The sequence below is a fragment of the Cinclus cinclus genome, chromosome 6 (assembly GCF_963662255.1).
Source record: "Cinclus cinclus chromosome 6, bCinCin1.1, whole genome shotgun sequence".
In the NCBI taxonomy this organism is placed as follows: Eukaryota; Metazoa; Chordata; class Aves; order Passeriformes; family Cinclidae; genus Cinclus; species Cinclus cinclus.
Genome location: NC_085051.1, coordinates 23,695,631 through 23,717,729, shown reverse-complemented (window position 1 = coordinate 23,717,729; position 22,099 = coordinate 23,695,631). Strand labels below are relative to the sequence as shown.

Sequence of the window (22,099 nt, the reverse complement as noted above, 5' to 3'; positions counted from 1 at the left end):
TTCTAGAAATAATTACAGGAAATTGAGACTTTGAAGTTGCACCTTCCCCCTTTTCCTCTTTTCACTGTGAGAAGTGGTTTGGGACTCAGAATTCTCATTTTTATGAAGATTTTTTAGAAATCTAACTAGAGTTAGTGCTTCTTTTTTGTAATGCTCTGGATTTGCATGTGACTCATTGTCATTGGAAGTTTTGGAAATTAAAACTAATTTGTGTTTTTCAAGTGCAGCATTCTTAGAAGGCCCTATGGAATTAGGCTCTAACTTTTGCAATTCAGTCACTGCTTTGCAATATAAGGTGCTGGGGTGGTCCTCTTGGTCCACTGCATTCTGGCCACAGGCTCTTTAGAATATTGATCATCTCTTTTATTTGTGGTATGTGCCTTATTTTTAAAATGATAGCATTGCTCAGAAAATGTAAGCACAAAACAATGTAAACCTGGCTGCATATTTTCCTTTTTAAATTTTATTTATTTGTTGAATAACAACAGTGCACAACAGGCAAGTGTTAAGCTGGAATAAATTTGCTTTGGTTTTAGAGGGCATCCTTTTTTGTTCTGATATCATAATGAAATAATTAAAATAGACATCTCATGACCATCAGTGCTTTTATTATGAAGATGCAGTTGCTTGTTTAATACAACTAACACGCTGGGTCAGACATGCTTTGCTATCCCTAGTGGCATGTTGGAGGCAGGGGAGGAGTATTACTTCAGTTCCTTTGTGCAGATTCTTCCAAAGGCAGTGCTGCCTGGATTAATATCATCTTCCTGCTGTCTCCTATACTGTGATCATTCAAAGGTACTTCCCATCCAGAAACTACCACCTGCCACAGATCTGGAAAAAACCTACCCCAAATACTCTTCAGAGTTGTAAGTGAGAAGCTAGAAATGATATTGTGACATTTGCTTAGATAAAATCATCTGCAAAAATGCTTACATATCACTCATAGCTTTTCAGAAACCTTCAGGAGGAGTTATGAGAGTGAGTTTATTACGTTCATTCCAAGCTTCTGCTTTAAAGTTTTTTATTTAGTTGCAAATAGTCCTCCTTGCTAGAATTTTCACTATTTAATCTTACGTGCAAAATTATCCTTGTAGATTTGTGTGCTGTCTCTGTTTGGTAGCAAAAACCATCTAATAACTGGAATTCTATTCTGGCATCTTTTTAAAAGCTAGAAAACAAGTAGTGAGTAATTACCAAAGGAATTATTTTCTATAAAAAGCAGAACAGTAACTCTAGCCAGTTCCCAAATGGTGTGTATTGGACACATGGAGTTCTGCTCGAGAGCACAGCAGTGGATATTTCAAGCACTCACTGACAGTAAAAACAGTAGGAATGAGAGTTACATTCTGTTGTACAGAGATGAGAGTAATGATTATATACTGTAAAAATATCTTACTGCTTCATTATTCTGACTACTTGTTTCTTATGAAGAATATTAGAGTTCTGCAAAGAGAAAATGAACTGTAGAACTGGGGGATTTAAGCTTGTTTCAGACATTAGAAAAGGACTAGGATTTTTCAATTTTTATATAATTTTACTATTTTTTAATACACATTTTATGTGAAAAATTTTATCTTGATTTCTTTCAATTTCTTCATGTGGAAACAAGGGCAATCTAACTATGACAGATGTGAAAAGACAAAATGTTGTCTGAAAACACATTGAGTAAGCAGGACATTACAAGACATTGCTGCCTCCTTGTACATGTGTGTTAAGTGACTTCTAAGATAAGCAGGACTCTTAAATGAGCAGAAATTATGTTTCAATAATCTCTTCACTTTTCTTCTTTTCAAGTTCCATTCTAATGCTGAGACAGAGAATGGGGAGAAGGATTTATTGTCAAATACATTACCTGATTGCTATTAGACTACTTCATTCTTCTAAAGTCTAAAATGCACATGACACTTCTAGATGCATTTAAGTGTTAACTATGCTTTCTTTGTTAAAGCAGGATTATTGATATTAGTTAGCCCTACTTTAATAAATAACAGTCTCTTAGAGGGAGTGCTTGTAGCGAATTAAGAAAAAAATGACAAAAAATTATTCTGTTATTCCTACAGATTTTTACACTGGCACAGTATATTAAAGGTGGAGAGCCATGAAATATTGACTACTAAAAAGCCAAACAGAAATCAAATAAATGCACATACCTCCACCATTATAAACATGCTAAAAAGTCTCTACCATGAATATCTAATGATTGTTTATTCGATCATTTAATTATTGCTTATATCTGACAAAACAGCCATTGCTCCTTTAGCCAGCTGAATTACTTATATTCTTACCTTGGCTTGCAGATCAACTGAGATTCAGTTTTACTGTGGTGCTGGAGAATGAAAAAAAGTTAAAGATATTATCATACATTAAAGGATGCTAATTTTAAATTGAGACTTGGTACTGAGGGTGAAATATGGACGCTTTCTAGTGTTGCTTTTATCTGATGATTCTAAGAAGATTTAATGTTCCTAAAGCAAGCTTCAGATGATGATAAAATTAATCTTTGAGCCCTGAGGGTATTGGCACCCAGCACTGCAAGGTGTACTGTATGCACATTCCTGATTTAGCACTGAGTCAAATATTCAGCTCTGTGCTGCGTAGAAATACCTTCAGGCTTGCTGTGCTGAAAATGGATTTCCATCCATTACTGTTATGTAGGTCACTTTTGCAGCTTTTGCTGGGTTTGAGCACTTAAAGTAATGCTACATACATTTGTATTGATAAATAGAGACTTTACTGGCAGCTTTACAAAAAATATTTAATATTTGATATTTTTTATTGTGTTATAAGCGTGTGACTTTTGTTCCTGGTCCTTTTGACAAAGTAGCTTGTTAGTGTTCTGAAATTGTTTGTGATGTGGCATGCGCTACCTTTTACATATGTCTAATAGCCAGTGACTTGATTTAAAACTTCTAGCTATGGAATAAATACAAAGTCTAATGCAGTTATCCTCAATGCAGTGGTTGTAGATAGGCCTTCCTTCCACTGCTAAGTATCTGCTCTAGAAATAGAAATTCAGAAGTGCAATAATTGTATACCATCAGACCTGTATTACCTAGCAAGCAACCTAATTCTATCATAACACTTCAGGATGAAAAACAATCTTGCCGGTGCATGTAATTTACAAATTAAATAATAAAAATAAAATAAATAATAATAATGAAATAAAATAATAAATAAAATAATAAAAACTTTTTATATACCACCCAAAAAGTCATGGTTAGATAAAGGGGAACTGTGATTTTATTTTCTTTTAGCTACCCATTACGTTTTACTCATTGCAGTGCTAGGGTTATCCAGAGGATTCATCTGATTACCTCTGACATCCAGTCTGCACTCTATTTCGGCTTCACCACACTCATTCACAGCTTTACAGGTGTAAATGCCACCGTCGAAGGGAGTGGGTTTTCGGATCTCCAGGGTCAACACCCCCTGCTTGCTGAACATGCGGTACTTGGCATCCCCAGAGAGATCCATTTTGTTTTTGAACCAGAATATCTTTGGCTGAAGAACAAAAAAGAAGAGTTTTAAAATAGAAGGTAGAGAATGGAAGATTTACACCTGATCCTGCAGTCTCAGCTAAATAGTATTATGAGGGTTATTTACAAAAGCAGTTAATAATTTTTCAAGGAACATCTCATTCAGTACAAGTTCATGAAACCAATAATTCAAAAATTCAGTTTGTCTGTTAACTCACAAATAGCATATAGAAAATGTAGGTTTGTGCCCTGTTTTATTGCAATTAAAACAAAAACCCAATCCCTATTAACTGTCTAAAAATTAATTAATTTAGGAGTTTAGTTGTGCTTATTAAAATGTATTTGAATGCTACAAGTATCTTACAGAAGGGGAATTAAATGTAACAGATTATTAGAACGGAAGTGTCATAAAAGTCCATAGATACTGGGTGGCCAAATTAGGACGCCAAGGTTTGGTCCAGGAAATGATTTTCCAAAACCTCTAGTGTATCTTTGGAAATTTCAGGAATTTAAAAATGAGGCTTCTCTTGGCTGCTGCTATGGAATGAAGTAGTTGCTTCTATTCCAGTTCAAGCTTTTATGTTTTGTTTCCAGCACCTGAAAATGTGCCTTTATTTTTTTATAAATGAAATATTGAAAATTAAAAACCTGATATGAAACAAACTGCTTTTGTTGATTTAAAGTTCATTAGTACATACAGTGAGGAAGCAGTCTTTAAAGAATAGCTTTACATTTATCTGTTTTTCTTTCAGAATTGTCTTCTGTTTCTTCATCCATAAACCCCAAAACTACTGCACTGTTTTTACAGAGTTCATTCAAATCTACTAAATCACTTTTGTCTTTGACCTGTGGTATATCAGTCCAGTGCATCCCACCTGCCACTTGCTTTATTTTCTTGACAGATCTCTGCTGGAATTTTTCCTGCCTTAACATTTTTTCCTTGTTTCTCTATAGCCTCTTCATCTTTCTGGACATATGGCTGTTATTATACTTCATTACTGGCAGGGCATGAGTACTGTCTCTGCCTGCAGTGGTAACTTTTCCATGCCATACAGATCATCTTGACGTGTGCTTGAGAACCAACAATTATTAAGAACTGGAAGCTTTTATCCACTTAACATAATGAGTGCTTTTGCAGAGTACTGCTGGTACTGCTGCAGGTACTGAAACATTTTATCAAGGTCAATTTGGGCAGTGGAAGTACAAAAACATATCTGGAAAAGCTACTTTTAGAGTATTAGGTGTACTGAAGGCTGAGGACTACTTGGATCCTTCAGGCTAATGTGAAGGAGGAGCTAGCATGCCTGCATTCCAAAGCCTGCCATTACTGTACAATAACAGCTGTAAAATTGAGAAGTTTTTTAAAGAATCTTCTTAAAACCATGGAAACAGAATGAAGTGGATGAAGATGCACAAAAATGTCAGTTAACCAAGAGGGAATATTGTCAGGAACAGTGTAATTTCTAAACTGAGGCAGCTACTGGAAGATGGATTTTGCCTACAGTTGCTGGTGTTTATTCTGTAATATACCTTTTTTTTTAAGCTGTTTACATGGATATGCTCCCTTTTCACTTTCAAGTTTTGTCTGGAGCTCCTTCTTCATTCAATGAACTGCAGAAAATGATTTTTTAAAATTTGGACTCTCAGTGATTGTTACATGTTTTGTTCTGCAGCAATCAGATTCTTGCACAGGTATGAGGTAGTGAAAGAAGCTGAAAATAAGCAGCCAGACATGAAGGGATTGTAGTAATTTAAATTTATGGCAAGATTATGTCATAATATGGTAAATTCCTTCACTGCAGACAAAAATCTTATTTCCCTTTTCTGTGAAGTCTAAATTTAGCTCTTAGCTGATACAGTTTTTACTGCTTGTTCCTGATTAACAAAATAGTACATCTTCATGTACTCTTTGATAGGACCTTAATAAATATATTTAGAATGATAAAATATTCCTGTGAGATTAAAAAACCAAACCAACAAAACCCCCACAAAAGAAAACTTCACATGAGATGAGGCCTTATTCTAGCTAATTTTGCAAAATAGGTCAGACCGTCAAAAACTTCTGCGGATGCACTGGTGGAATAAAACGCTGCTGTTCCTCTGTATCATTTGGTTAATGAAACAGTAGATGACATTTGGCTGCTGTTTTTCTTCAAAGTCTGAAGAGAGCAAAGCACAGATTGTGAGCAGATCGTTTTGTTGCTGTTCACCTTGTCCAGCGGGTAGGCTTTGTGCAGATGTGGTGCATTTCCAGTGGCGAGGTGTCACCGCAAGCAGTGAGCGTCCCTCCTTCCCTGTGCTGCCCCCCGGTTCTGCACAGACCCACCCGAGCGCTCGGCCCCTCTCTGGGGCTGTGAGCGAGGTGGGACATGACCAGATTCCTGCTGCTCCTCTCTGCAGCCTCCCCACGCTCAGCCTCCCTGAACTGGCCACAGTCGCATCTCAGGGACAGAGGTGATGTGTACCTTGGGGATTCCTCTGACAGCACAGCTGAGGGTGGTGTTGTACCCCGCGATCACAGAGCGGTTCACCAAAGGGTGGGTGAATTTAGGAGCCTCAGAGAAGTCGTGTTCTTTGTAACGAGGGGGTTTGTAAGTGGTGCCTGCGATTCAAAGAGACAGAATAGTAAGAACTGCGCTGTCAGCTCTGCTGACTTGTGTACAATCGGTCGTTTATTTTGTCTGGATGATTTTAAAAAGCTTCAAAGCTTTTGGCATTTGTGACTTAAAAAATCTTTGAATACATTTCAATCTAAAACACTTCTCATGTTCGATGTGTTAGTTAAGGTAAGAGGTCCCGGTAATCATGGGTTTTCAGCTTCTGTTAAAAATATGATTGCTATATGTTTGCAGGGAAAATCTTCACCACAGGCAATCCTCAACTTTTAACTCCAAAATATAAGTACAATCCCCCAGTTGTATTATTTACTTAATATAGTTTACAAAGACTGTGTGATTAAATGTTTTTAACTGATATTTGTATTAGTACAGGTGATCTGCCTAGATAAGGGTTCTTGATGCTAACATTCTTTATAAGTGCTAAATATATAGCTATATTTAGTTACTAAATAACGAAAATATCTTTAGAGGTGCAGCTAGTAAAACTGTACTTTCCATTTGCCAGTGTATTACTTCTGGTACTTAGTGGCTTTTGTCATCTTTGTTTTGAAGAATATGTTACCTGTTTTTTGGATATAGGCAGGATTTTTGGTGGTTGCAGCAGTTTCACTCAATCCACACAAATTTTCACTGAAGATTCGGAAAAAATACTCATTTCCCATGATCAGGTCTGACACTATACAGTTTGTGCGACGATAGTGATCAAAAACAGTGTACCATTCCTGTAACAAGACTGTACTGCTTAGAAAGATGTTATGAGAGGTCAGACATGGTGTTACTTTTGGTATGGAGAGAATTTTTTGGCTACAAGGAAAAGACAGGTGGGTTTAACACTAACCTGTGGAATGAATATTATGTTGCTTCCTGTGAAGATCAGCTGATCCATTTTCTTACTTTTATATTCTGGCGGTGTGATAGACATATGAATGCTTCCATTTTGAGAAAAAAAAAAAATCCCTCAACTTTCTACAGTAATTTAGCCCTACTCAAATCTGGGGAATCTGGTACGAGATGCGTACTCAGAATGTGACGACTTAACGGGGTCTGTCATGAGAAAGATATTTTCCAGTTTGACAGGCATACATCCCTCTCTCAGTATATACCATGGTGTGCCTAGCATCTCACTTCTAGTCTAACACTTCCTTCAGTTTTTTGCTGTATTTATGAATAATACAATTCCTAATAAAAAGTATAATCCCACCTTCTAAGGAGAGCTGTCTATGTAGTCACCACCAGAGACTGCACAGGCTTGGTCTCTTCCATTTTCTAATGAGCATTTAATTTAATCTTTCACCTTTTGGGGGTTTTTTAGTTTCTATTTGTCAATGTGTCAATGGCCTCTGAGGTGCCATAGGACACCTTGGACACAAAAGTGAGTCTCAAGAATTCAGTAATTTCCCTCAAGTCTCTGTGTTCCCAGAGCAGGTGCTGGTTTAACTCCGTACAAAACCATGGACTCAGCTCAAGTTCTTACCATTGTTTTTTTGTCAGCTTTCTGAACTGTGTAGCCCAAGATCTGAGCATTGCCATCATCTTGGGGAGGTGTCCACTCCAAGGCTGCATTAAATCCCCAAACATCTACAAGCTTTATATTCTGAGGAGGACCAGGCTTGTCTGCAGAGGAAAGAAGGACAAGAAAACACCTTAAAGATAAGATAAAAGAAAGATAAGAAAACACTGTAGCTTTTAGTTTAAGATCCAAGAGCTTTGTCATTTCCCCATGCAGGGTAGGAACTTAGACCCTGATAGCCATCTGTAACATTCCGTAGCAACACACTTCATTTATGTGAAGTTAAAACTGTAAACAAGAAAGGTGGGAAATTTTCAAATACCCTCTTAATACTCCTAAGAGAGGCCTGAATTCTACTGGGCAACAGACTAGACTTAGTAACATGGGAACCAAACTCTTCTTTAAAATGTGATAAGAAATTTGTGTTGTTTGGATGGATGTGATTAACTCTTTAACTGCAGCTTTATTTCTTACTTTGTTACCTCAGTTCAGTTTCTTGGCTGTTTATCTACATTGCTATAACAACCAGGGCAGTGAGGTATGTGCCTTCCATCTGAGGAAGGCCAGCCATTTGGGAATACACCTTTCCCCTCTTGGCTCAGTGCTTGTTAGCTTGCCCACTGGCTGATTTATCTGTAATAACTAGGAAAAGAACAAATTCTCAAAGACACAGAGAAATCTGTGTCCTTTTTAAGATGCATGGAAATATAGAGAAAAACAACATAGTATGAAATGATAATATTTTTTTCTTTTTGAGGATCATTTGTATTTATACCGTGTTGTTTAATGAAATGTTGTAAGATTTAGATTATATTTATTAAATAATATTTCTGCCTTTTATAATTTGAGGACACCAGTTCACCTTTTTGTTGTTAGATTGTTGCACCCAGTTATGGGGCCTGCTGAGGATAGCTGGGTAGTTGGTCTTGTTATTGAGTGAAAAATAATTCAAGATCATTCTAGACAGCTGAAGGGAAACTGTCTCCCCATTTTGTAGCTAAGGTGGAAAAATTAAGAAAATTGTAAGAATCTGATGGATGTATTTTTGAGATGAGCAAGGCACAGAGGAATGTAATTATAGGTGGCTTGTAATTTAATTCCTTCAAGAAGGGTATGCAAACCAGCAATAAATCAGTCTTTGTTGTTAGGGGAACTGTGACTTTCTACATCAAAGCATAATGTGCTAATTCTCTTTTCACTGACAAACTTTGGAATTGAAAACTGCTTTATAATTAGGTTTGACCCCTACTGTCCTCCTTCAAAGTGGTGCCAACTAGAACACTGCATGATGTCTGATAAAGGATATGGAATGCATGGCTCTCATTCCATTTCTCATCCTCTTTCTGTCTATCTTACACTAACATTTCAGAGAAAAATGAGACAAAACCTGCCATCTTCTGTGTTTCTCAACAGCCACCAACCAGGTAAAGCCTCCTTACACTTTTTTCTCTGTTTCTGAAGTATGGAATGCCAATATGTTGTCAAATGAACAGCATTGCTTATGGGGATGTGGAAATGCATTTGTTGTTAACTTGAATCACAGCTTAAAAGAAAAATAACCCTACCTGACCCTACTTGTTTTGTTAGATGTGTATCTTCATTATACTGAAATCAATTAAACTATTTTGATTTAAGAGAAGAATTCTTCATACTACATACCTGTCTGCATATGTGTGAAGAACAACCTTAAAAAACAGCAGAGATTAATAAATTTGATCCATGGGTTTTTATATTGTTTATCTTTGTGGTTCAATGGGAGAATGCAATCTACAAGAATATCTATTCAAAATTTCTTTATAGAAGGGTAGAATATATCTTTCTCAGCAATACCCAGTACATCTCTGGCTTGTGAATAGAGGATGGGAAAAGTTGAACTTAGTGATGCTTCTGATGCAAATTATTTACCTCTGTAAGGCACTGTGTAAGAGTGGGGGTTTATATTCTGAGGAAGTATTCTGTATTACCCTCAGCACAAGCTCAGCTAAGGAGTTTTGCAAACTAATAAAATTTATACAATGGGAAGAAGAGATAAAGCGTGAATTATCTTTCAAAGATAAATTATAATTTGTATTTTCAAATAATGCGTAATGAGAAAAAGAATTAATTCTAGTTAAAAAAAATAGTACTAAGGTTTGCTTTGGTCAATAAAAATCACAATGAAAGATAATTTATTGATTCATGTAGATGGTGAAAGAAGTTGAGGGAACTGTATTCTCCAGAGATTGGAGATATTTTCATTATCCAAGAACTTTCTAAAAGTCTTTAATAAACACTGTATTCCCATAGAAAAAGTGCATATTTTTTTGATCTATAGAGTAAATGGCAGCAACTCTTTTGGCAACAAGGGAAGGTGATGGTAGTAACAGAGTTGTTTCCTCTTCTTTGGAGCTGACCTGACTCATCACAGCAGCAGAGCTTTTGGCCACCTGTTCTCTTGCCTTACACCAAAAAAAAGATAGGGGCTGAAGCCAGGAGCATTACTTCTGCATCAAGGAGACTTTTACCAAGGGAAGTTAGTGGATGAAAAGACACCTCAAAGGATCACTGACTTGTTGTGTCTGAAAGCCAGGCTGGCTTTTCAGCCTGCTGTTCTACAGCACCTAAAGCACCACTAGGAGTGCAGGAAGAGTGCCTGAATCACCCATATTTCTGTCCTGCCAAGGGAATATAAAATCTGGGGAACCAAAAGTGCAGTTGACAGAATTGAGGACATGTAGTTCTGATGACAGAATAACAGAATCAATAATCAGAGTAGATGCCCTGATTGCAGAAGTATCTGCATATGTTACAAGTGCTTTCTCTTTTTGGTCATGAGTTAAATGGAATATACAAATTCCCATTTGTTTGACCAAACTGCCCGGGAAATACAAAGTTAATGCCTTCCCTCCAACTCCTACCTGTGTGATAAGATTAGTTCTTTTTTTCAGTCATTGATTTTCTGTATGATATAACTCTCTGATAATGGTAGATGGATGTGTTTCTGTGACTTTCTACAGTATCAAACTGTAGAAATAGGGAGAAGATACTTGGTGCTATGGCCTAAGAGCAATGGCCAGAATCCAGAGTCACTAATCAGTTGTAGAAAGATAATTTAGAGTATAGGGTGCACCACTCCCCTTTACCTGAGTCATAGAGTCAGAGAATGGCTTGGGTTGGAAGATCTCAAAGATCTTTCAGTTCCAATCCCCAGCCATGGGCAGGGACACCTTCCAGTAGACCAGATTGCTCAGAGCCCCATCCAACCTGCCCTTGAACACTTGCAGGGATGGGGCATCCACACCTTCTCTGGGTACTCTTGGGATTATTTTGTTTTAGCTGCCATTTACTTATTTTCTCTTGCAGAACTGCACCCATCGTCTGGAGCAGAAGCAGCTGTTGGTATTAATACATATTTGCTCCAATTCTTCATGCTGTTCTTGTTTGCTGTTGGCATCATTGCATACCCATTCTGCCAACATAATTAATAAAACTTTCAGCAGAACAAAGTTAGCATTTTTAATTCAAAACACATTAGGAGTTGAGCCAAAACACGTGTTCTAAAAATATATTGATAGATACACTGGAAGAAATTTGGGATAACAGTGTGAAAGTGTGGGGAAAGAGAAATAAAAAATGTTATGAAGAATGTCAAAGAGTGGTAATGAGGAGAAATAGAAAAGCCCTGGCTGAACATTAATGAAATCTGAATAGGCAAGATCTTGGAATATTTCTCACATAATCCCAACAGAAATTATGGAAACTTTGGCAATGCATTCCTTTAAAATTACTTTAGAAAAGAGACTGGAAATTGCATAACAGAGAATAAGCCTCAGACTAACTAGACACTCTTAACAGAGGAAAGCATTAAATGTGAATTTTCTAAATTCACAAGACTGTGCCTTCTAATTTTTTGAACTGTAGAGTATATTATGACAATGATTTTATCTTCCCTATCCTTATCTAATGAAAAAAAACCCCATGTTGGAGTACATCCATTCTGAGATTCAGATTTCCTTCCTTGAGTACAATATGGCCATGTCTAAGAACACCAGAGCTCTCAAATTCTATCTCTCTCAAAGTGATAGAAAGAGGATTGATAAGGATTATCAAAGATATGGAATGGCATCTGTTTGAAAATAATCAAGAAGAAGAGAGTAAAACTTGAGAAAGTTGACTGAGGTGAGTGATGGAAGGCTATAAAATCATGAATAACGTGGAAAAGCTGAATGATTATTAATGTCTTTTTCTGATACAAAAGTCTATGGACGTCAAATTAGATTGTCAGGAGACAGGCTCAAATCAACCTAAACAGGTCTATGTACTTAAAAGGAAATTCCTTATAGAAGGATGTTTGGACTACCAAATTTGACCTGGATTACAATACAGACTGGATAAAATTAGGCAAGAAAAAGATCACTAAAGAACTATGGAACACAAATAATATCCCTCACCCTCTGAAGGTCTCTAGGACACAAATTATTACAAGGAGGGAAAACGTAGTAGGAAAATAAAGTTACATGCTAGCCCTGCTCTGAGCTTTGTTCTACTATCTGCAAGCAGCTATTGAAGGAGAAGGGATTCTGAGGTAGTTGGATCTTTGAGTTGCCTCAGTCTGGCCTCTGTTTTGTTTTGCATGATCTGCTTAATTCTGATGTTTTCAGGGTCTTACCTATGATTTGTATTGTTATTGCAACTTTATCAGACATGTTTTCTATCTGAAGAGTGACTTCATATGCTCCTGAGTGATGAAGCTCTGCCTTTCTGATGAAAAGGATTGTGTCGGTGCTGCTGTTCCGAATTCCCACATCTTTGGAGTCTAGAGTTTGACCATTTTTCAGCCAAGTGATTTTGGGTCTTGGTTTACCCTAAAGACAGAGAGGAAGAAAAAAATAAGGCTTTAGTATTTCCATTTTTCTTTTAGTGATCTATAAATCCAGAAAGCTTAATATAATACATGGATTTGAGATAGTAAACTCTATAAATACTTCACAGTTTATGTTTTCCTCCAGACAAATATTTGTTACCATCTGTGTGGCAACCATGCTCTGAGGATGCCATTTAATTAGAGACTGAAATTATATTGAGAACAAATCCAGAAATATTATACTTGTGTTAGTCTGGTACTTTCCCAGGCATCAGTGAAGCCAACAGGTGATCTGACTTGTTTTGATTGTTATTAGCAGAACCCTTACACACCTGAGGACTTTATTAGCTCTGCTCCCTTTCTTCTCCCTTTCTTAAAATGTTTGATACTCTGTCCCCAAGCATTTTTAAGATCTTTTGTAAATTATTATTATCTTGTAGTCTTGGGATGTGAAATCTACTGTATAATTCTTTCTGCACTGCAAAATTGTTTTGGTGACTGTCAGCCTAAGCAGTTGGTGTTGCTATACCCATGGAAGATGGCACTGTGGAATCAATGAAATATCAGTGGTGTGCATCACTCTCATCCAGCCATTTCCAGGAAAAATGGTAAGTAATATTTCATTCTTCAAAAGTTGTTGGAGTGCTACTTCCACAGTACAACTCCAAACAAAGAATCTCAATAAAACAGAAAATGGCCATAACATATTTATGAAGTATATTAATAGTTACTCCAACAGAAAATAACTCAGTGGGGATTTTTAAGTTTCTTCCAGATTACCAAGGTGAAACAGTGCAGCACAGGCCTGCAGTAGTTCAAATGGGTAGGGAGGAAAAGTGGGACCTTGCAAGCCAGCAGTCAGCTCTGCTCAGGCTGCCCTGGAGCTGGAGCCGAAGGCACTGAAACTGGGACACTGCCTCCGGCAAACAGCAGAGAAAGCAGCTCTGGAAGGTTCCTCAGTCCACTGGGTGTCTGGAACATACTCTGTATCTCTTCCCTTAGCCTACAGAGGGAGGTTTTGATGCTCAGACTCTTAGTTTTGGTGCTTAAAGGTAGACAGAATAATAATGTATCTTTGTGCACTGCTACACCTTTATTTCAGGTTTGTCTGCTATTTGCTCAGAAGGTCTGTGAACCATTATTTTTTATGGTATTAGGAAAAAAGAAAACACCTTTTATAAGAGTCAGGCTAAGATCTGTCCAACATTATACTTAAAGGATATCTAAAATACCTAGAAATTGCTATTTGTTCATTGATGCTCTTTAACTCATCAGATAGGCTGTAGCTTATTTTACATCAGGGCTGATGTACACCTTGTGAGTGTGAGTGAATGAGCAATGGTTTTGGATCCTCCATTTTCTCTCTCCGATAAATTATTTTCTTACAGCTTTCTGCCAAGGGGCATAGGTAAGAGCACCTCAGGTCTGCAGCTCTGAAATAATAGATACAAGATAGTTTTGTCCTGATCTAGTGTACCTGTACCCTGGTCTCATTTCATAGAACTCTCACAAACACCCTCACTCTATTACAGCAAGAAATGGCTTCCTCTCTTCAACTGGAATGTATGGTAGAAATTCTGAAACCAATGAAAGTATTTGGATTGTTTTGTGTTTTATTTTCCATATCTGTGTCTTATTATTGGTGAACATGCCAAGAACTGAGTCTATTTTGCTTCCCACATATGCATGTACTTTAAAGTGACATGAAGATCCTCTTTTAAAAAATTGGCTAAGGAATGCTTTCAAAATAAAAATTATCTGCCTAAATAGCATAGTTCGATGGGCATCTATTTAAATTTCTACTTTGTCAAGACAAATACTTGGCAGGTTTTCAGACCGTTGCTGCTGGTGTTCTAGTGTGGTTGATCAGATACGTTCACTCACAGCTCCTCCTTTTTTGAGGTGCTGTGAGTGCCAGTGAAAGATTGCAAGTGTTCAAAGTGTTGGTTTTCATATACCCTTATATTTATAGACTGTGAAAAGCATAAACAGATAGAAAGCATGTTCCTAATACATATGTCAGAGGATTGGATTTCTGCAATGTGTAATAGATAATCTGAGAGAGAACAGTGAGTGACAGAGTGGCTAAATAGCACCAGTGAAGCTTCAGGGAGTTCACAGCCAGGGAAGAATGAATTTAAATGCTCTTAGATATTTATATTCACACATATAGAATGGACAAAAAGACTTCTTAGTACTACTGTGAATTTTATCCACTAATAGCACATAATACTCCTCCAATCACATGACACGTAGTTAATTTTGAAGCAAGAATATGTTGATTCTCTTCCTTTCACCAGAATTTTCTGCCTGCTTAATGTACTCAACAGAAAAAAAGGTTAGTAACAATGTTTTATTTTCTTCTCAGGACATTTTGATGCAAAGATTTAAATAGATCTACCTGTATCATTAACCCAGGATACCTTGACAATATGTTTCAGAAAATTACACTGCAGTGACCACAGAGGTCATTGGAAAAGTTGCACAGGGCCTGTAAATATTAGAAGACACTGTCTTCCACTTTCACTAGATACTGTCTTCCACTTTCACTAGATACTGTATCTAGTTTTTATCTGCAATGGAAATGGACAGTGACTTAAAATTTTTCAAAATGTAAACGGAACAGTTCTTTTCGATTTGCTTTTTTTGGAAGGTCATCAGTATTGTATATTTTAAATAGCTATAGCCACAATTCTTACACTGTGAAAGCTGAAATTCAACACTATGACAAATTTAATTCACTCAAAAAAATGCTCCTTGAATTAAAACCTTCTGGCTTTGTTCTCAGAGTAGAATCTGTTGTTGATGGATGGATTTTAGCATTTTTTGTTAGCCTTGCCCTTTAGGAGACAAGATTTTACACCAGCATGTGATTTGTCAGTCAGCTACTCAAATAACTTTTCAATCAGTTGGTTCAATTTGGCCAAATTTGACAGAGTACTCAAAATCTCTAAGATTAGCTTAGTACAGTTCTGTGAAAAATTGATGACAGGATGAAATGCCAAAACCTCAGTTATTGTCTCCACCGAGGAAAAGTCAGGGAAAGCTCCGTCTTTTAACTATTTTGTTTGGCAGCAGCTGAATGATGAGACAGGATTAAGTGAAGCTTTGCATGAGTTGCCACATGCACTTACCCTGGCCAGGGAATTGAGGACATGTAAGGGGAGGAGGGCAAAGAACTGGCAAATCTCTGGGAATATTGCAGTGAGGCTGCTCTCAGCAGAGGAGGTGGCTGGATGTGCTGGACATGGATGATGTGGGGCTGTCATGGTTTAGCACCTCCCTTCCTGGCAGAGTCTTGTGGGGAGCCTTGACTCTGTGTATGCACTGCTCTCAGCAACAGCTAAAACACCCTGAAATTATCAACACTCTTTCCAGGACTAGTTCAAAACATGACCCCCTAGTAGCTTCCATGAAGAAAATTAACTGTGCCCAGTCAAAACAAGCACAAGGGGACATAAGACACAAATCTCTATAGAGCTAAGTTTTATTCCCCTGCTTATGGGACAGCTTGTCAAATTTGTGCAATTTTCCTTCAACTTGGACATCAAAGCAGGAAAAAATATCTGTTTATCTTAGGTTTGGGTTTTTTAAAAAATAATTACATAACTCAGAAATAGCAGATGTACAAAGTTTGAATTTTGTGTGTGGCTAGACATCAGTGAAAAAGTCATTTTAGCAATTTGGAGATAAGAAATGTGAAATTTAAAAAACAGCCTTTTGATTATGCTGCAATAATTCAAGCATTCAATTTAAGAAATTTACTTTATTCAAGGGATTGCAATTGTGTACCAATCAGCTATCTTTGTGAAAAAATTTACTTCTCGTGTAACCCAGTATCCACAGGGCAAAAACACATTTACCTTTTTCATAGATTTTGCTCTAATAATTTTTATTTTCTTGTTGGTACTGCTCTAACAAAAGAATACGTGTGATGTGTGCATATATGTCTCCCTTGTGGAAAAAATGTTTTGCATATATCCAGCATCTTTTATAGGAGAATTTCAAAGCTCTTCACTAATAACAGAATTACACTTCTTTAAATGTCAATCCTGGACTGTAGAGAAATTTCAGTGTGTAAAAATTATAACTGAGGACTTGATTAAGTGATATATCTGTTATTACTGAGGTTACTTCTGTCAGAGCCTGAGACTGTAATTTGCAGTTTCTTTTGCACTTTCTCCCTTAGAAAACCATTTCCTTTCACACTCTAATTCTTGCACTTTATTGATATTATCGTCTTGCATCTGAAAAAAGGCATGTGGGATTTTAGAAATGGTCAGATAATTTTCTGTACAGCTGTGGAAAGTGCCAGGATGAGGTAACTGGTTAGGTCAGTCTTTGTGTATATTTTAGCAGTTCTTTGTACACACACCCAGGTTCTGGATCCCAGGGCCAGCTGGGGTCTTCCCTTCATGTGCAGACTGTGATTTTTGCAGTCAGAAATTAACATACACACTTTTTGCCAAAGAAGTTGCCCAGTGGAATCATATACACCTTGGTTCCAAAAGAGTAATTAGCTGGATTCTTACACTTTTTGTCTGCTTTTCTCTGAGGTGCCTCTTGTGCTCAGTAAGCAAGAATGGGCTTGCACTTACATCACATTTTTCTTCTACCCCAAAAGGTGGAATTAAGGAAGAAATTTTGACTGTAAAAAGATATGACTGAAAACAGTGATTCCCCTCCTCCTCAAATGTTTGAGAGGGTTTAATGAATCATCTTACATAATTTTGCCATACTTAGGTAATTTTGCTTAAGAAGTGAAGGAATGGGAACTTGCATTAGGGAAATTACTTTAGGTAAGTAGTCATAAATAACCACGACAAAACAGAAGCTGATACATACCTGGAAAGGGATCACAATATTGACTGTCTCACCCACTTTCTTCACCAGAGTCTGTCTCAGGTGGCGTGGCAGCCAGAATTTGGGACGCTCTGTAGTTAAGCATTAGTACACTAAATACAAAACTTCTGATAATATGCAGCATTATTTATAGCAAAAATAAGGCAATGGGTAATTGTAAGCATAAGAAAATTGTGGAAACACTCTTTATACTTTAAGGGAGTAGCTCAGTCTTTCAGTAGTTTCAAATGCATTTGTCTACTGGATAAAAAGTTAATATTAAGTCTCGGTTATATATTTACATCTGAGCATGTTTTCAGTGACAGGAGCATTTATGAAAATGTGTTGTGTCTAAAATGCCAAATTTGGGTGACTTCTGTTGGTTGTGAGTCTTCTATATGGACTTTGTTTCTTTGGAGAAATTGTTAAGTTCAGTAGAAAGGATGTATTGGAGTACAAGAGTGATTTAGGTTATGATTATCTATTGCTATATTGATACTGCAGCTCCTTGTAAATTGCCACTTGGAGGTATTTATGGACATACTCAGAAAGCACAGCAACTGACAGATCCCTTTATCTTGCTACAGTCATTCAGTTCGAGTTCTTTCTTTGAGATGGATGTAGTGGAATCTCTTTGTAGCATCTTACTTTTCACTAATAAAAAAGGACCTTACTGCATGTTTTTTGCATCTACTCTCTGCTTTCCTCTACCTCACTGGAAAGCTTTCTAGGCTCTCCTTTTATCCTTATTCTTTTCCCTGTCATTTACAGAAGGAATTTCTTAACATACACTTGGAGTATCTGTCTTCATGACCATTTGGTATTGAGATGCATTAAAACTTTGTTTTATTTACATTGGCTCAATTTACTGCCAGTGAGACGCTCTGGCAGACACTTTGTGTGAGCCAAGGTTGAGGAATCCACTATTAGCAGATCTTGATGTCTTTTGGATTCCAGTCAAATGAATTTTAATCTACTGCTGTTGGGTGATACAGAGGGTGGTAATTAATAATCTGCGACAATGAAGTAAATAGATCTCTTGCCATAGCCAGCACAGTCATTTTGCAGTAATATAAACTGCTGGTTTTTTCCTGTGTATATTTACAGAGAGGTAAATATTAAATACATTTTTCTTAAATGCTGACAGTGTCATTGCAAGAGGTGAAATGTACGTATTTTGAAAGTAAGAAATAGAATTTTACTTTAAGGGCTATGGCTTACAAATATAAGGCCTGGGTGCTGTAGAGATGTTCCCAGAGTCAGAAAACACTGGGCACCTTATCAAAGTGGAAGAGCAGTTTGTGTGTTATCCTCAGATAAAGGCAGAATTTTGGCCAGAGAAAATCAATGAAAAAGATTTATTCAGTATGGTTACTCACGCAGGATCTCTTGAACAGTGACAGGCTCTTTTATTGTTGCTGCTCCACTCTCACCCGCCAGGTTTACAGCCTTGATACGGAAATAAAGTTTGTCCCCCGTGACCAGGTCTTTAATCAGTGCAGAGGTGCGCTCAGTTAGGCCAGGAAGAGCAGGAATCCACTCTGTAGCTACAAGTACAGCATTTGCATATTGCAATGATACATTGTTTTCCAAAGTGATGCCTTGATTGCAATCAAAAGTAAATTTCTATTAGGATAAAATGAACTCAAGTTAGAACACCACACTCAAAAGGGAATGAAGTCGGAAGAAGAACTCTGGATCAAGGAGATGTGTTTACCCGTGGAGCAAAGCAATCTCTATACTTTGTTACTCAAAATAGCTAAGGATAAGGGAATCATCTTTGGGTAGTTCCTTTGGCATTTTGTTTCATAGAGCTTAGAGCTGTGAGACTTCTTGGCATTTATTTTTACTACATGGGAAGGGGAAGAATTTTGGAAGTAGCTTTAGCAAGAAAGGGAAGCCTTAATTTTTTTTTTTCCCCTTCTGTGCCTGTCCAAAGAGATCAGTGAGAGCCACATATGCTAAAAACAATAATAGAACACACGAATGTTGGAATTTATTGTTTAATTCTCAATTGACACAGTAGAACAGAATTTTAGTACTTCCTTATTATAAAGCACAGAAAAATGACTGATAAAATCATTCTGCTATGACAATGACATAGAGATTCTGGTGATTCTATAGTAATGTCTCATTAAAGACTATAAATTATTTCTGTATAATTTATGCCCTGTAAACCCCCTAGTTTAGATTATTTGGCAGTCGAGCCTAGTGTCAGAGAAAATATCAATATTAAAGTGGCTATAAATTTGTTGTTTGACTTTTATGACATAAATATTACATTGTAGCTTCACAGAACATTGAGTTTTGTAGATAGGGTGCTGGTACATCCTTTATTACCAGTACAAGTATTCAATGAGGTAAGGTAATGAATGATTACTTTAAAATTTGACTGATGTTGTAACAATTATGTTATTTTATTTAAGGACTGTGCAATTTATGAAAGATACAGAAGTATACTAGTGACTATAGAACAGCAATGGTATTTTTGTATCATAAAACAATTATGTTTATTAAAGCTTATGATGATTGTAAAGATGACATTATGGATGTGACTTCCATGGTTTTACAGTCACATTGTAATATGGTGATGGTTGGCAAGTATGGTAGACACAGAATTAAAAATTGATCATGCTGGACATGGTTAGGCTGCTGGTAGTGTACTGAGGTGAAGTTGCTGCAATTGTAGCATTTTTTAAATGCTCTGCTGCTTCTGCCTAGTACTCATGCTTACTTACATCCATCTTTGCAGTATTCCACCATGTACCCATCTAATCCCCCGGCTCCAATCCTCTCAGGGGGCCTCCACTTCAAGGAAACAGTGCTGTCAGAAACATCTTCCACTGTAAAGTGGGTTGGTTCACTTGGAGGAGCTGTAAGGAAATATAGACAAGTAGACTCTGAGAAACAGCAATACAACTATGAGAATTCAAAGGCTCTACAAGAAGTGATTAATCAGTGATTTATGTACCACTGTCTATATTAATAAAATAAATCTACCTTAGGCTCAGTTGTGAAGTGTAACATCTATTACATCATTTAATCTAAGCATAGCATAAGGTTCCTATAATAGGAAGGGGAACAAGAAGTTAAGACAGTAGTTCCGTTTCACAGATGCTTTCTTATGAGAAAAGCCACTGAAAAAAAGAAGATTTGTAGAAGGAAGTCAAATTGTCATCATAAGTCTGCAGAGAAGTTTAGAAATGAAAATAAGTACCTTTTGTATTCTGTACTTACACCCTGATTGTAACTGGACAAAATTCACATGGTCAGAGGACCAAACTGACAGTGGCTAAATTTTACTTCACTGACATAATAATGGAAATAATCAAAAGTTATGACACGTTTACAGAAACACTATTTCTGATTTGTGCATTTGTAACAGAGACATACTTGACAAAAGAAAATTTGGGGGGATGAAAAATTTTGATTTAGATACAGCTTTTTCACATCTCTTCATAACAGGTAAGTCATGGCTTTTTATAAACCCACAGTTCAGAAGAACCACTAGCTAAATTCAGTCTTCTGCAGCATGACTATTATCTACTAATTTAAAAATTATTAAGAAAAACCCTTACTAGAGGATCCAAAATACATCTAAATTTTACAGTAAAATAATTGATACCAAAAAGCAAACAGAAAACAACTTTTTCAAAATAACGTTAAAGGTGCAGGACCTTAAAATTTAATATACACACCATAAGAGCAATCGTGTTAATGAAAGGTATGTTTGGCATAATCTGTGTGTATGTGTATTATAGACTGGACATCTTCTGAATATACATAATCGATTTTACAAGGTAAGTTAAATACAGGTTCACAAGTTATGGAATTAAGTGGAATCAGATCCCAAAGTTATTGTAAAAAAACATCACCTAACTTAATTTCTGTAACTGCCAAAAATTTTCGTATTCACATGGTAGCAAGGACAGCACACAGGAGGCAAATGCAATTGGGAGCATACACAACCACACAGTACACGATCAAAACCCCAAACCTCTTCTCTGAAGAAGTAAGTGTGAACTTTATCCTTAATCAAGTAAAACTCTGCCTATCCCATGAAAACTTTGGACCTTTTTTTTCAGTAGCTCCACTTGATGGTTCTTGTTTGACCTCTTTTGTTGCAGACCAGGCGTTGTGTGTTTGAAATCCAGAATTAAGGGACCCTTCTTGCAGTTCAGCCTTCCCTTCTGGCTCTTTCACTGCATCATCTGCTTGTACATTATCTCCGTCAGCAGGCTGTGCCCCTTCGTTGTTATTTGTAGATTTAGAAACTCTAGTCATTTTAATCTCCCGTTATTTGTATTTTTGTGGGTCTTCTCCCTAAAGTCTTAGCAGGCAGGCTTCCTGAGGACCCCTTTAGTTTGCTCCTTGCTCAGGGACTGCAGGAGACACTGTGCTGCTGTGTTGGGAAGAATTATTTATAGAAAATCATTCCTCAAATATTTTCTTAATCATCTATCCTTTTAGCTGTGGAGAGGGCCAGGATTAAGGGAGCACTGGACGGGATACTGTGATATTTGCACCCATAAGGGAATGGGAGAAGCTGAGAGGGATGGGGAAATCTCTGTCAATTAGTTCTCCTCCTTTCCAGATCCAGCTTGGCTCTCACACTTCTAATTATAACAACTAAAAATTCATCAGCACTTTCATGAAACTGGAACCTATGTGCTCTTCAGGAAGAGGAATGAGAAATAGAGAAGAACATTACAAAGGAGAAGGTTGATTAAATATAGAATATAGAGATGGTTGATAGCCTCTTTCCTGACACATTGTTTTTAGCTGTATGAGCAGTTGAAGAGAGGAG

The 22,099-nt window shown here is 37.0% G+C and overlaps 1 protein-coding gene across 2 annotated transcripts in view; it reads right to left on the bottom strand.

The window, feature by feature from the left end:
• Positions 1-2,686: 2,686 nt before the first annotated feature.
• MYBPC3 (myosin binding protein C3) overlaps positions 2,687-22,099 on the bottom strand; it is a 59,781-nt gene continuing 40,368 nt past the window's right edge. For both annotated transcript variants that reach the window (XM_062495932.1, XM_062495933.1), the window contains 8 exons: positions 20,031-20,165; positions 18,672-18,839; positions 17,296-17,384; positions 12,256-12,451; positions 7,572-7,711; positions 6,660-6,819; positions 5,945-6,081; positions 2,687-3,504 (listed from right to left, as the gene is read on the bottom strand). In XM_062495932.1, coding sequence (XP_062351916.1) covers positions 3,265-3,504; positions 5,945-6,081; positions 6,660-6,819; positions 7,572-7,711; positions 12,256-12,451; positions 17,296-17,384; positions 18,672-18,839; positions 20,031-20,165 — 1,265 coding nt within the window. In that variant the 3' untranslated portion in view covers positions 2,687-3,264. The remainder of the gene's footprint in view (positions 3,505-5,944; positions 6,082-6,659; positions 6,820-7,571; positions 7,712-12,255; positions 12,452-17,295; positions 17,385-18,671; positions 18,840-20,030; positions 20,166-22,099) is intronic.